Raw genomic sequence first — 13,058 nt, 5'->3', positions numbered from 1 at the left:
GATGTACAGTGGCGGCGCTTGATGGCTACAGCCCCATCAGAAGAAACTTGCTTAGCCCCAGCACAGCCCACCCCCAAGGATTTCCTAATGATGTTCCTGTTTTTTGGTGTCACTAACATTGAAACTAACCTTCATTAACATTGAAAAATAAACATTAAAAACCTAAAAAAGGTGCCTAATATGTGGCCAATAAACAATTGCTATAATGGGGAGGGGAGGGGTCAAGCAACACGCAAACTTTGCGCAAGAGTTATGCCGTTGAACGTCAGTCAATAGAGAAAGCAAACTGACAGAGCTTTCTAACGCGGCATTAACGGTGCATATTCTCTCAGAGACAATGAGAGACGAATCGAAAGTGCATGAAATAAAGCTGCTCTTAATTTTCATTGATGACTGCAGTGTTAATAATTTTAATTATAGGCCTATAATTCATTGTACAAATTAATAGACCTGTTTTCTTTTCTTTTAAAAACCTTTTTAAAAACATTTTCAATGAGGAGTAAGCTATAGCCTAATCTTTAATTATCCTCACAGCGCGTCATGTGCGGGGAAATAATTTCATGTATTTTAATAATTACATGAAATTATTAAAGTGTACCCATCCGCTATGCCACTGTCTGGAAATACATATGTGTAAAAAAATAAATAAAAAAATACCAACTTTCTCTCTTTTTTATGTGCAATCATAAATTGTATTAATTTGTAAGTGTCATATTTGGCATTTGGCTTTAGAAGTTATATTACAAATAACAGTGGCATATGAGAAGTTTAATGCCACAGGAAAAAAATTAAATATGCCTTTTTCGAAGCTGCTGTGTATAAAAAACACAAGGTGGCTGAATTTGCATGCTATTTAGATAGCTGAAGCTTAGGTGTTCATTACTTTCACTCAATTTAATTAGTTTTTTAGGACCCCATCTGTATTGAGTTATTTATATGTTTTTGACCTAAATCACAACAGCATCCATCTGTGAAGGATGTACACTGTGAACACACGCAACTATTAGCCAATCACAGCAGTGGACGTTTACTTTCGAGTCTACAGTACAGGCCTATTCACACAGAGCGTTCTGATGAAAGGATTAAAAACAGGACAGAAAATAGCCTATTACTTCTAAATTATGGTTTTTGATGTGAAAATGACTTGATATGTCATTGAGATGTAAAATAACCTGATAACATTATAAGTGGACCTCAGAGAACAGTACAAAATAATAATAAAAAAAACATCAGATCATGACCCTTTATACAGGCCAAATATTCCCTGCAGACATTAAACGTGATTGGGCAGAGAAAGAGAGAGTGTATGGTAATCAAATCAGTGCTTCTTAACCACTTGTCTGTTGTGATAACTTTGCGGACAGCAAGAAGGCAAAAGAAACATGCTTTTAAAATCACTTCTCATTTCTTTTGTAGTTGATTCAAAGTATTTTTGGGCAAATATCCAAATAGGTTTATCCCAAGAGTTGTTATGACTGGAATAAATGTATTGATCATTTAAGTTGAAGACCTTTTTGTTAAATTTGTGTGATAAACAAATGTGGTACAGTGTCTGGTTCCCAGCTGATGTGGAATATGAAACTTGACCAAAATCCTGTAGCAAGACCAGCTGAGAGTCACTGAACAAAATCAACAAAACTGCTCAAACTTGGGATCAAATGTCAGGAAAAGGTCTTTAAAGGTGCTGTTTTGTGAACTTTCACTGGGTTTATCTAATGAAGTAGATACATGCTCTCTCTTCCCAACACTGGCCATGAGACCAGTCCACCAATCTAATGTCAGTAAACCCTGAAGATGCCAGGTTTTTGTGTGCTTTTTTTGGGTAAAAAGCATGTGCTGCTCCCCTGACTCTTCTGAGATACTATTTACAGAGTCTAGGGGCGTCACAGCAACAGGAGTGATTGCCATGACACCTATTTCAGTAATAAACGGTATCTGTCATGTAGTGGGGACACTTTATGTGTGCTATAACAACAGCATTTGCTGACCGAAAGCTATTACCTCCTTGGACACAGTCTTTCGTAAGCAGTCATATGTTCCTCTGTAGACAACACATTCCTGTGTTTGCAGACGGACCTGCGGAAACATGAATATTCACATGGTATAACTCACAGCAATGACACATTGATCTTGAGGGTGTCTTAACAACAGTGTGAGATAATAAAGCATGGTCTAATAAATACTGATAAAGCACTCTCAGAAGAAGCAGCCGTCATCTGTGTCGTTTGCTCCCTCTGTCTTTAGATAACATATCACTATAGTCTCGAAAGGTCTTATTGCTGAAACTTCTGTGTGACCATAAAACTTCATTTGTCTTCAAAACATTAACCATCCCAAAAATGCTGTAAATTATTGAAAGCTTTGTGAAACAATACACATTTTAAGTCTATGGTGTAAATATTTGACAGCTGAGTGAATTCTGTCACATAAACTACAACAAAATTAAAGTTACACAATAATTATGATGTATTCAGATCTTGTAAGTGTTTTTCTATTTACATATTATAGTGACAAAAATAGTAATATTGTTTGTCTAGATGAATGTAAAACATTGAAAGTATCACCTCAATACACTCCTATTTAATCATGCTTAAGCAGATTAACAGAATAATTATAATGTTATAAATTACACCTTTGCCAACTCGTCCGTATTTTCATGACTCTTATCACGCAGCTTTCTCCTCTTGGGTGAAGTGTTACCTTGATAGTGTCCAGCGGGTGTCCAGCGACTAAGAGACAGACACCACCGACCCCTCCGGCCACAAAGTTCTTGAGAGGAGAACCCCTTCTGTCTGACTCTACTGCATCCATCATCACATCAAGAGCTGTTTGCGCGCGCTCTTTCACGATCATCTGCTTTGCCAAAAATCATTAGGATATTAAGTAAACATCATGTTCCATACAGATATTTTGTAAATGTCCTACCGTAAATACATAAAAACTTCATTTTTGATTAGTAATATGCATTGCTAAGGACTTCATTTGAACAACTTTAAAGGTGATTTTTTTTTTCACCCTCAGATTCCAGATTTTCTAATAGTTGTATCTCAGACAAATATTGTCTGATCCTAACAAACCATACATCAATGGAAAGATTATTTATTCAGCTTTCAGGTCTTGGAAAAAATCTTGGGCCCTTATGACTGGTTTTGTGAACTTTTACAAGCAAGCTTTGGATGCGTGGAAATTAGTCTATAAACATAATTTCTCTCCCCATTCATGTGTCGTTTGGAACAATCAATATATTATTGATTGTTCCAAATGACAATTTATTATTAATATATTATTCAAAAACAAGAACATTTTTTGGAGTGACTGGTTTAACAAACGTTTAATTTTTGTCACAGATTTATTAAACCAGTCAGGTGATCTATATATTCACACTGAATTTATTAGTAATAGCGGATTAAATGTATCTTCCAGTGAATATAGAAGATACATTTATTATTCACCTTATTAAAAATGAAAAAAATGTTCTTAAGTGGCTTAAATCTTAAGTGGCTTAAAATGTTCTTAAATCTCTTCCAGATCTTACAGTTGGGGGCCTTTCTATCAGGAATACAATAACCTTTATATTAGGAATATTTTAACCAAAGAAAACAGTATTCTTCTTAAGGCAATGGTGAAGTGGAGACAGGTTTATCCCTCGCTTTTACTTCAGAATAAATATGTAATTCCTAATAAAGTCAAAATAAGTCAAAGAAACTCATAGATATTGTAATGATTTATTAGTAAGTTCAAACAAGGGTTCTTGCCCTTATGCTGTTTTGTAAAGAGGAGTCGGGAACTATTTTTCATTTATTTTTCAGTTGTAATTATACTAAACTATTTTGGTCCCAAATTTCAATTTTTTTAGCTGTTTTACAAATTTGTCGATATAAATGATATAATGATCTTGTTTTTGGATTGTGATACTGGTCTAGTAGAAATGGACAATATAATTAAAATTCTTGTTTTATTTGGGAAATATCATATACATAAAGCAAAATGTATGTTAAATGTACCAAATGGTAGACTATTTTCCATTGATTTAAAGTTTTTTATGAATCTTTAACTTCAATACAGAACAATCGTAAAGCTGCTAAGACGTCTCAGCTACTAAAAAGGATACTTGATGTAATAGATTGATCTTTGATGAAAAAAAAAGTGTTATTCTTCTCTTTTTCTTTTTTGAAATTGTACTGATTTACAGACTCATGTATTTGTATACTGTTGTCGTATTGTACTTGTACTGTTCCCCTGTTATTGCAAATAAATAAAATAAATATATAAAAAAGACTGGTTTTGTGGTCCAGGGTCACATGTTGCTGTGAGGGCGGCTGTTGTCCGGCAGGGGGCGGTGCGGTGATGCTCAGCTCTCGGCGGAGCGCCGTTCATCAGCCGCAGAAGAAATCACCGGGAAACTGCGCTGTCGTGTTTACCGCCAGAGCTGTAAATAGAGAATTAAACTTCACTGACAGGTGAAAACTCTTTTAAACATCTCACCGTGTGTTGTTGTTGTTGTTGTAGTAATCGACATAATTCGCTCAGATAAATCATTAGCATTAGCTTTGTTTAACCCTGATGCTAATGTCTTGCGTTCGTAACACCCGAAGCGACAGAGAAACTAATCATTGATTCGTGTGTTATTATGTAACGTTATTCACTTTTTGTGTGTTTTGTATGTTTGTACTTCTCAAGGATCGCTCGCCATGTCTCAGAGGAAGAAAGCGGTTCCAGCTTCACAGAACAAAACTCAGAGAGTAAGAAAACATTTACAAACGTCTTAATATGTACTTGTTTTAAAGTTATGAATGTTGAAGCTATGTGATTAAGTGATTTTAAAAGTGTACACGTTCACCTTTGAATCGATGTATAATGGCAGTATATGATAATATATGTAGAAAATTAACGTTAAGTGAATGCAATATTTGAGTTCAAGATGTGTTTTCTTACATCAGGGGCGGTAGCTGGGGCCCGGGGGCCAGGCAGGGGCCACTTGTGCGTTTAAAATTCATCTTAACCTACTTTAATATTATTCATTCAGTCATTTTTCACCATGTCATGTATCACTGCAAACTCTAGAAGTAATCTATAGCAATTTAAATGAATGTAAAATGAACTAAAATGTTTCATCATGTTTAATTTATTTGACAAATAATTCTGTGTTGCAGTGTCAGGGGCATCATGCACTCATTATTGCTGCTCTCATCAGCCACAACACCACTGTATAACTGATACAGGCGTATGTCCCTACTGGGGAAAAAACAATAAAACCATCACAGAAAATTGTATTGGTTTTCACTACAAATACCATTACAAACATTACAAACCATCAACTTTTAACCATTAAAAAATGGTTTTGGAACATATTCTATTAGGATTATTATTGTTTTTAACAAGCCATCAATAGAACAATGGGACCAATTAGAGACCCAGAGTCATTACAGTTTCCAGTAAAACCAAGTCCCATTATAACCATTATAAATTTTATTACAAATTAATCATATTTATTTTATCAAGTCGTTTATTCATTTATTTATTTTCCTATTATCACATTTATTTATCTATTTATTCATTAATATATTTATTTATTCATATTTAATTTATGCAGGTTTGGTCTTCCATAGGGGCCAAGCTTGTTGACAGAGGGCCCCCCCCCTTAGAACCGCCCCTGCATTTCATTCAATACTTTCAACTGTATTTATACAAAATCTCAGTAAAATAAACAAAGAAAAAATGTTTTGGTAATAAGTCATCAGACTTTAACAAAGATATTAACAAGACAGTGTTAGTGAGATTGTGAGTTTGATTGTTTTGTGTGTGTGTGTGTGTGTGTGTGTGTGTGTGTGTATGCGCGTGTATGGACTGCAGCGCTCTCAGGTATCTCTGGATGAGGATGATGAGGATGCTAATTTTAGCCAGATAACCTCATCACAGGTCCAGCGAGCCCGAGAGAACTACACATCTGACCAGATCGACCGCAAGGTACCTGTGTTTCATTTGTGGTTTTATTCAGTTCTGTTTTATCATTGATGCAAACTACTCACTTTTAGGTGACAACTCACTTTTTTTTTTTTTAGATCAAAATAGGTCACCTATGAGATTTGCTTAGATCCAATGAGAAAGTGTTTTTATGAGGGAGGGGGGGGGTCTTACAAGGGTACTTGTGATCTTGCTAGGGTAAATAAAGAACTGGGGCTGGTTGCAGACTGGTCATAACTTTCTATTTTCAGTTATGAAAAGAAAGTCTGGTCTTATTTGTATTGGAAAAGTAAGACTGATAACCACTTGGCAACTGCTAGTAAGTTTTGTATAGTTTTTTCTTTACTCTTTAACAAACTATGTCTGAAAAGGGTAATATTTTATGTATTTGAGGTCTGAGATGTGGGAACAGTGAAGAGAGAGAGGGCAAACATTTTGCATTTTAGGTCAGCAGCATTGCCGTCTAATCAGCCAATCTTGGCTTAAATAGACTGCATATAGCACTTCATCTTTATAACGTGCGATTTTGACCAAATATATTCAATCTTGATTTTTGTAAAATATTTCAACAAGATGCTAATTTTGATTTATTTATTATTTATGTGAAAATGCCAGTTTTGGACATACAGTGCCCTCCAAAAGTATTGGAACAGGAAAGACAAAATTGCTCTGTTAGCTGTGGAGTCAAGACATTTGCAAATATGATTAAAAGATGAATATGAGACAAAACTACAGAATGTCACATTTTATTATTAGCCGTTTCAACACATACACTGAACAAAATTATAAATGCAACACTTTTGTTTTTGCCCCCATTTTTCATGAGCTGAACTCAAAAGTCTAAGACTTTTTCTATGTACACAAAAGGCCTATTTCTCTCAAATATTGTTCACAAATCTGTCTAAATCTGTGTTAGTGAGCACTTCTCCTTTGCCGAGATAATCCATCCACCTCACAGGTGTGGCATATCAAGATGCTGATTAGACAGCATGATTATTGCACAGGTGTGCTTAGGCTGGCCACAATAAAAGGCCACTCTAAAATGTGCAGTTTTATCACACAGCACAATGCCACAGATGTCGCAAGTTTTTAAGGGAGCGTGCAATTGGCATTCTGACTGCAGGAATGTCCACCAGAGCTGTTGCCCGTGAATTGAATGTTCATTTCTCTACTATAAGCCGTCTCCAAAGGCGTTTCAGAGAATTTGCGTTGTAAAAGTGTTGCATAAGCGTTTATAATTTTGTTCAGTGTAGATGTTTTACCAGCTAAGAAGTTCAGCACTTTTAGAGTTCATCCCTCTATCTGATGAGAGCATAAGTATTGGAGCAGTTGCCTCACAGGTCTTTCTAAGTGATCAGCTGTGTCCTGTTGCATTAATTCTTCAGATATTAAAAGCAGGGAATGTGTCGTATCAGTTATATCCATTACTCCTGTATTCTGAATCTTGCATTCGATGATGATACACACAAACCAGGATGAAGATGAGGGAGCTGACTTTGAGAGAAAAGCAAGTAATTTGGATGCTAAAAGAAAAGAGGAAGTCAGTTAGAGCTCTAGCAAAAACAAAGGGCATGGAGAAATCAAGAGTTTGGAAACCACCAGCAACCAACAACGACCTGATCGGCTGAGAAAACAACAGTAGTTGATGACAGACAAATCATAAAAGCTGTGAAAATGAACCCTAAAAGACATGTCTGTAAAATCAGCAACAACTTCCAGAAATCTGGGGTGATGCTCTGACAATCTACTGTCCTCAGGAGACTTTGACACAGAATTACAGATGCTACACAGCAAGATGCAAACCTCTGACCAGCACCAAACATAGAAAGACAAGATTAGAGTTTGCAAAAAAGCACAAAGGTGAGCCAGAAGAGTTTTGGAACTGTGTTTATGGACCGATGAGACTTTAGATAAAAAATTAACCTTTATCTAAGTGATGGGAAAGCACTAATGTGGAGAAAAAAAGGGGAACTGCAATGATCCCAAGCATACAGCCTCATCTGTAAAGCATGGTGGAGGTGGTGTCATGGCATGGGCATGCATGGCTGTCTCTGGAACAGGCCCTCTCAACTTTACTGATGACTTAATGTATGATGACAGTAGCAGAATGAATTTGGAAGGGTACAAAACCATCTTGCCTACCAGTATTCAAGATTTTTTATTCGTCACATACACAATTATACAGAGTATAACCAGCAGTGACGTGTCGGTCAGGTCCGCTCCAAGGACAGCGCAATTATAAAGTATACAAATATTAAGAAAAAGAAAAGTAGAAAAAATAAAAGAATGAAATAAAAAGATGAAAAATGTAAATATAAATATAAATGTACAGGTCAGTATGTTGTTGATTTAAATAGTAATAAGAGGAATGTGCAAAAAGTTGTACAGGGTATTTAAATAGCAGCAAAATGAGGTAGAAAAAATTATGAATAGCTTATTGATATGGTGATATTTACATGGAGTCAAGTGATGTTATGACACAGAGTTAGAGTTTAGGAGCCTGATGGCCTGGGGGAAGAAGCTCCTCCTAAGTCTCTCAGTTTTTGCCATCAGGCTACGGAAGCGCTTACCAGATGGAAGCAAAGTGAATAGATGGTTACCAGGGTGATTTGAGTCCTTGAAGATTTTAACAGCTCTATTTTTGCAGCGTTTGAGGTAGATGTCCTGCAGAGAGGGGAGAGCAGACCCTGAGATGCGCTCAGCTAAGCGCACAACTCTCTGTAGTGCTTTGCAGTCCTGATTGGAGCTGTTTCCATACCACACTGAGATGCACTGAGTCAATACACTCTCTATGGTCCCTGAATAGAAAGTTTTCAGGATTGCTGGTGAGACCCTGAATTTCCTCAGCTGTCGCTGTCGCATTCAAAGGATGAGAGCAAGAGTCTGGTGATGTCTATGGGTCACAGACTCACTGCTGTGATTGTGCGCAAGGGATCTGCAACTAAATAATAGCTTTTAATCTTTTATATCTGCCTTATGTTCAACTGTCCCAATACTTATGCTCTCATCAATGAGTGGGATGAACTCTAAAAGTGCTGTTCTTTTTATTTGTTAAAACATGTATGTGTTGAAACGGCTAATAATAAAATGTGACATTCTGTAGTTTTGTCTCATATTCATATTTTAATCATATTTGTAAATGTCTTGACTCCACAGCCAACAGAGCAATTTTGTCTTTCCTGTTCTAATACCTATGGAGGGCACTGTATAATGTAATAAAAAATATTTTTAAAAAAATACCTTAAAGTAACTACAAATGAGCACGTAAAACAAATATCCTTAAAAACAATCCATGTGGAGCATGCCCCCGGTTTCTTATCTTTTTTCCCCCTTACCTGTTTGCACCTCTGTTTATCATAAACTCTGCGTGGGAAAGCGTTGTCTGGTAATGACAGATCTGGGCTGGTGTAAAGGTGAGGCATACTAATAAATGGAGGGGTGGGGGCCACTGGCCGCACTCCTGAGGGTCTTTCACACTTTCTAAGTCTCAGTAATTTTTCTCTTTTCTCAGTATGTACAGTGGTGTGAAAACGTTTTTGCCCCCTTCCTGTTTTTTATTTTTATTTTTTGCGTATTTGTCACACTTGAATGATTCAGAGCAAACTAATTTTACATTTACATTTATTCATTTAGCTGACGCTTTTATCCAAAGCGACTTACAATTGCTATATATGTCAGAGGTCGCACGCCTCTGGAGCAACTAGGGGTTAAGTGTCTTGCTCAGGGACACATTGGTGTCTCACAGTGGATTCAAACCCAGGTCTCTCACACCAAAGGCATGTGTCTTATCCACTGCGCCATCACCACCCCGTGTAATTTAATATTACACACAAATAACCTGAGTAAATAAAAAATGCAGTTTTTGAATGATTTAATTTATTAAGGGAAAAAGCTGGCACTACGTGAAAAAGTAATTGACCCCCTAAATCTAATAACTGGTTGTGCCACCCTTTGCAGCAACAACTGCAAACAAGCGTTTGCGAGAACTGGCTTTCTTTCACATCGCTGTGGAGGAATTTTGGCCCACTCTTCTCTCAAAGATGATTTAATTTTACTTTCACAGACACAGTTTTGCGTAGGGCCCCCAGAAGTCTAGGATCGGCACTGGTTTTTATGAGGTTCTTTTATGAAATGCTGTGTTGGTTTTACGCCAGATGTAACGGGACACGCACCTTCTAAAAAGTTCAACTTTTGTCTCATTTTGTCTATTGTTGTATCTTATATTTATGTTTAACCCTCATGTTGTGTTTCAGGTCATTTTAACATATTTTTCTGCTTTTATGCCAAGGTGGCAGAGGTGGTCCAGTTCATCTTAATTAAAGACCAAAAAAAAATACCCATTCGAAGAGCAGGTTTGTCTTCTGTGGTCAATGAATTACTCTTCATTTGATCCTTATTATGTCACTGCTTTATTGCTAAATAATGATTCATAATAGAAAATTATATTTATATTGTATAAATATATTTAATACATTGTGTTTGTGTGCACTCTCTTTTGACTGATTCTGCAGACATTGGCAAACATGTGATAAAGGAATACAAAGCCATCTATACAGAAATCATGAACAGAGTTTGCCGCAAATTTGATCAGGTACAACAGATGGAGCATACGGTGACTAAACGGCTTTTTATAGATGTGAATCTGAACAGAGGTGAACTTCTGTGTTTGATGCAGGTGTTTGGATTAAAGCTGGTGGAGATTGATTCCAAAAATCACATTTATATCCTGATTAATAAGCTGGAGCCCATTCATGGAGAGCCAGTGAGCATGTAAGTAACACACAAGATCACTTTGTTTTTCAGTGTTGGGTAAGACTTCATGTGCTTCTGTAGTAATTCAGTACTTTATTTTGTCCATTCTGGGTCTGTTTAACAACAGTGTGCTGTTAAGAAGTTGTTTCTCTATTGCTTATACCTGTTTCATATATATTACTTGTGTATGTTCATTTTTGTTGCATGGGACAATTCTTAAACGGCTGTCCGTTGTCATGAAATGGAGATGATAGACTAACTGACTAACTTTGGGCTAAAACATGAATCAGAAATAGTTTTTTTGTGATTCACACGCACGGATCTGCACTAGTTTTGCTGTCTTGGGCATACGGTTTCTTCTGTTCACACAGGCGTCCTGGAAACCCAAAGACAGGCCTGCTGTTTGTCATCCTGAGTGTCATCTTCATGAAGGGCGGTGTTGTTAAAGAGAGTGAGTGATGCACCATTCACACCACTACTGATCGGTTTCTGTGGGTGGTTTGTTAATGTGTTTTCCATGAATGTTGTAGATCTGGTGTGGAATACACTCAAGAAGCTGCGGGTGGATCCAGGGTTTGTGCACTAGATCCTTTTGAAAAACTAAATTTACTTTTTGTTGTTTTCAGGGTTTTTTTTCACTTCTGATACCTCTGTCTTCTCACAGGGAAAAGCATGACGAGTTTGGTGATGTAAAAAAGGTGGTGACAGATGAGTTTGTACGGCAGAGGTAAGTGAAAGTGTCTTTCAGAAACAAAATGATGGGCTTTCTATAACCAGTGCAGTGTAACACCTGCTGTTTTGATCCATGCCCTGACTTTGAATACTCATTAATGGTTTACGATGTGGCTGTAAGAACAGCGACTGATGTACTCGGAGTCCCAGCAGATTTGGTGTGTTCAGAGCTGCTGTTCTTTAGACCATGGACAGGTGGTTTATATCACACCATAGACAATGAAGGGGTCTAGCAGAATGAAGACAGAAAGATATATGTCCTTCATCAAATGACTCCTGACATGATTCTTGGACCACTTAACTTTTTTTTTCCCTCCATTTCATTTCATTTTTCATGTGTCTGATTTAGATATTTAGAGTATGTGAAGATCCCTCACACAGAGCCGGTGGAGTATGAGTTTCGCTGGGGTCTGCGGGCAGAGAAGGAGGTGTCCAAACTCAAGCTACTGGAGTTTGTTGGAGAGGTTTGTGCATTTTTGTTTCACCAATACAATTAACCAACCTTTCAGTTACAATCAGTACAAATGTAATGAAATGTGCATTGATCAAGCACATTTGATAAAAACAAGCAAAACAGAGACATTATGTTCATAATATAGCCACAAGTAGCAATTGTCTGGGTCTAAACACAAACAACTCATGCAGACAATAGTTATACAGTGGCTCTTTTCAAGATACTTTCAGACTGCAGGAAAATGTGGCCCAAATCCGATCAGGTAGGGTTGTTTTTTTCATGACCGTGTGAACAGCACAAATCAAATGGAATCTGATCTTTTTGATTATGATTTTGCATGTGGTCCTGAATCTGATACAGGTCTGATGTTTTGCAAGTCAACGTCAGTCTGAACAGTCAGATAGGAATTCATTCAACTTTTGTGTTACTCTACATCAAGTAATGGTTTATTATAGTGACGGCTCTATACAAGCTAAACTTTAGGGTTGGCACCATAAATATTTAAAAACTATTCATTTTCTCCTAATCTTCGTCTTTATTATCCCTCCTTATGAATTCTCTGGCCTTTGCAGCACATAACTTTTTTTTTAATGAACTTACTTGAGTTTTACTTCAGCACATGCTGTCTTGTTTATTGTTCTTTTGCACATGCAGAGCAGTTCACAAAATTCTTTTGACAGCGTAGTAGTCTATAATTGCTATGTGCACAATTTGGTGAAGATTGGACAAACAACAAAATGCGTACGAACCCTGAATACGTGTTGGCATGCGTCTTTTCTCTCACAGCTTTTTGATCAGGATCCTCAGAGCTGGACGCAGCAGTTCAGAGAGGCCAGTGCCGCTGAGACCAGCAGCCAGAGATCATGAACACCTTGTGATGTGCATTTATTAGCCATATTTAAATAGACTTTCTTATTTAAACTGAGGTTGAAGAAAAACATGCTTTAATACGGAACCGTTTTTTGGAGCTCTCTTGTTTTGTCAAAACATTTTGTACACTTGTGAAATATTTTAATTACAATATTTCTTGTTTATAAATAAAGTTATTTTACAATTCTCTTTTTGGCAGTGCTCAGTGTTATTTTACAGAAGTTGGTGAAGAGGTAATGTGGTCAAAAGTATGTGGACACACCCTCTTATATTTAGCAAGTTTGAC

At 36.8% G+C, this 13,058-nt stretch overlaps 1 protein-coding gene across 1 annotated transcript; it reads left to right on the top strand.

The window, feature by feature from the left end:
* Positions 1-4,360: 4,360 nt before the first annotated feature.
* On the top strand, positions 4,361-12,963 carry LOC306860272 (non-structural maintenance of chromosomes element 3 homolog). Its single transcript, XM_079401887.1, has 11 exons — positions 4,361-4,460; positions 4,681-4,742; positions 5,854-5,967; positions 10,253-10,316; positions 10,476-10,555; positions 10,640-10,734; positions 11,088-11,167; positions 11,247-11,289; positions 11,381-11,443; positions 11,798-11,912; positions 12,689-12,963. The coding sequence occupies exons 2-11, from the start codon at positions 4,692-4,694 to the stop codon at positions 12,767-12,769; spliced, it is 786 nt and encodes a 261-aa protein (XP_079258013.1). The 5' UTR covers positions 4,361-4,460; positions 4,681-4,691; the 3' UTR covers positions 12,770-12,963.
* The last annotated feature ends 95 nt before the right edge of the window (positions 12,964-13,058 follow it).

Source organism: Barbus barbus (genome assembly GCF_936440315.1).
Source record: "Barbus barbus genome assembly, chromosome: 41".
Taxonomy (NCBI): domain Eukaryota; kingdom Metazoa; phylum Chordata; class Actinopteri; order Cypriniformes; family Cyprinidae; genus Barbus; species Barbus barbus.
Note: the sequence above shows the minus strand (reverse complement) of the source record. Positions and strands in the feature narration are given on the sequence as shown.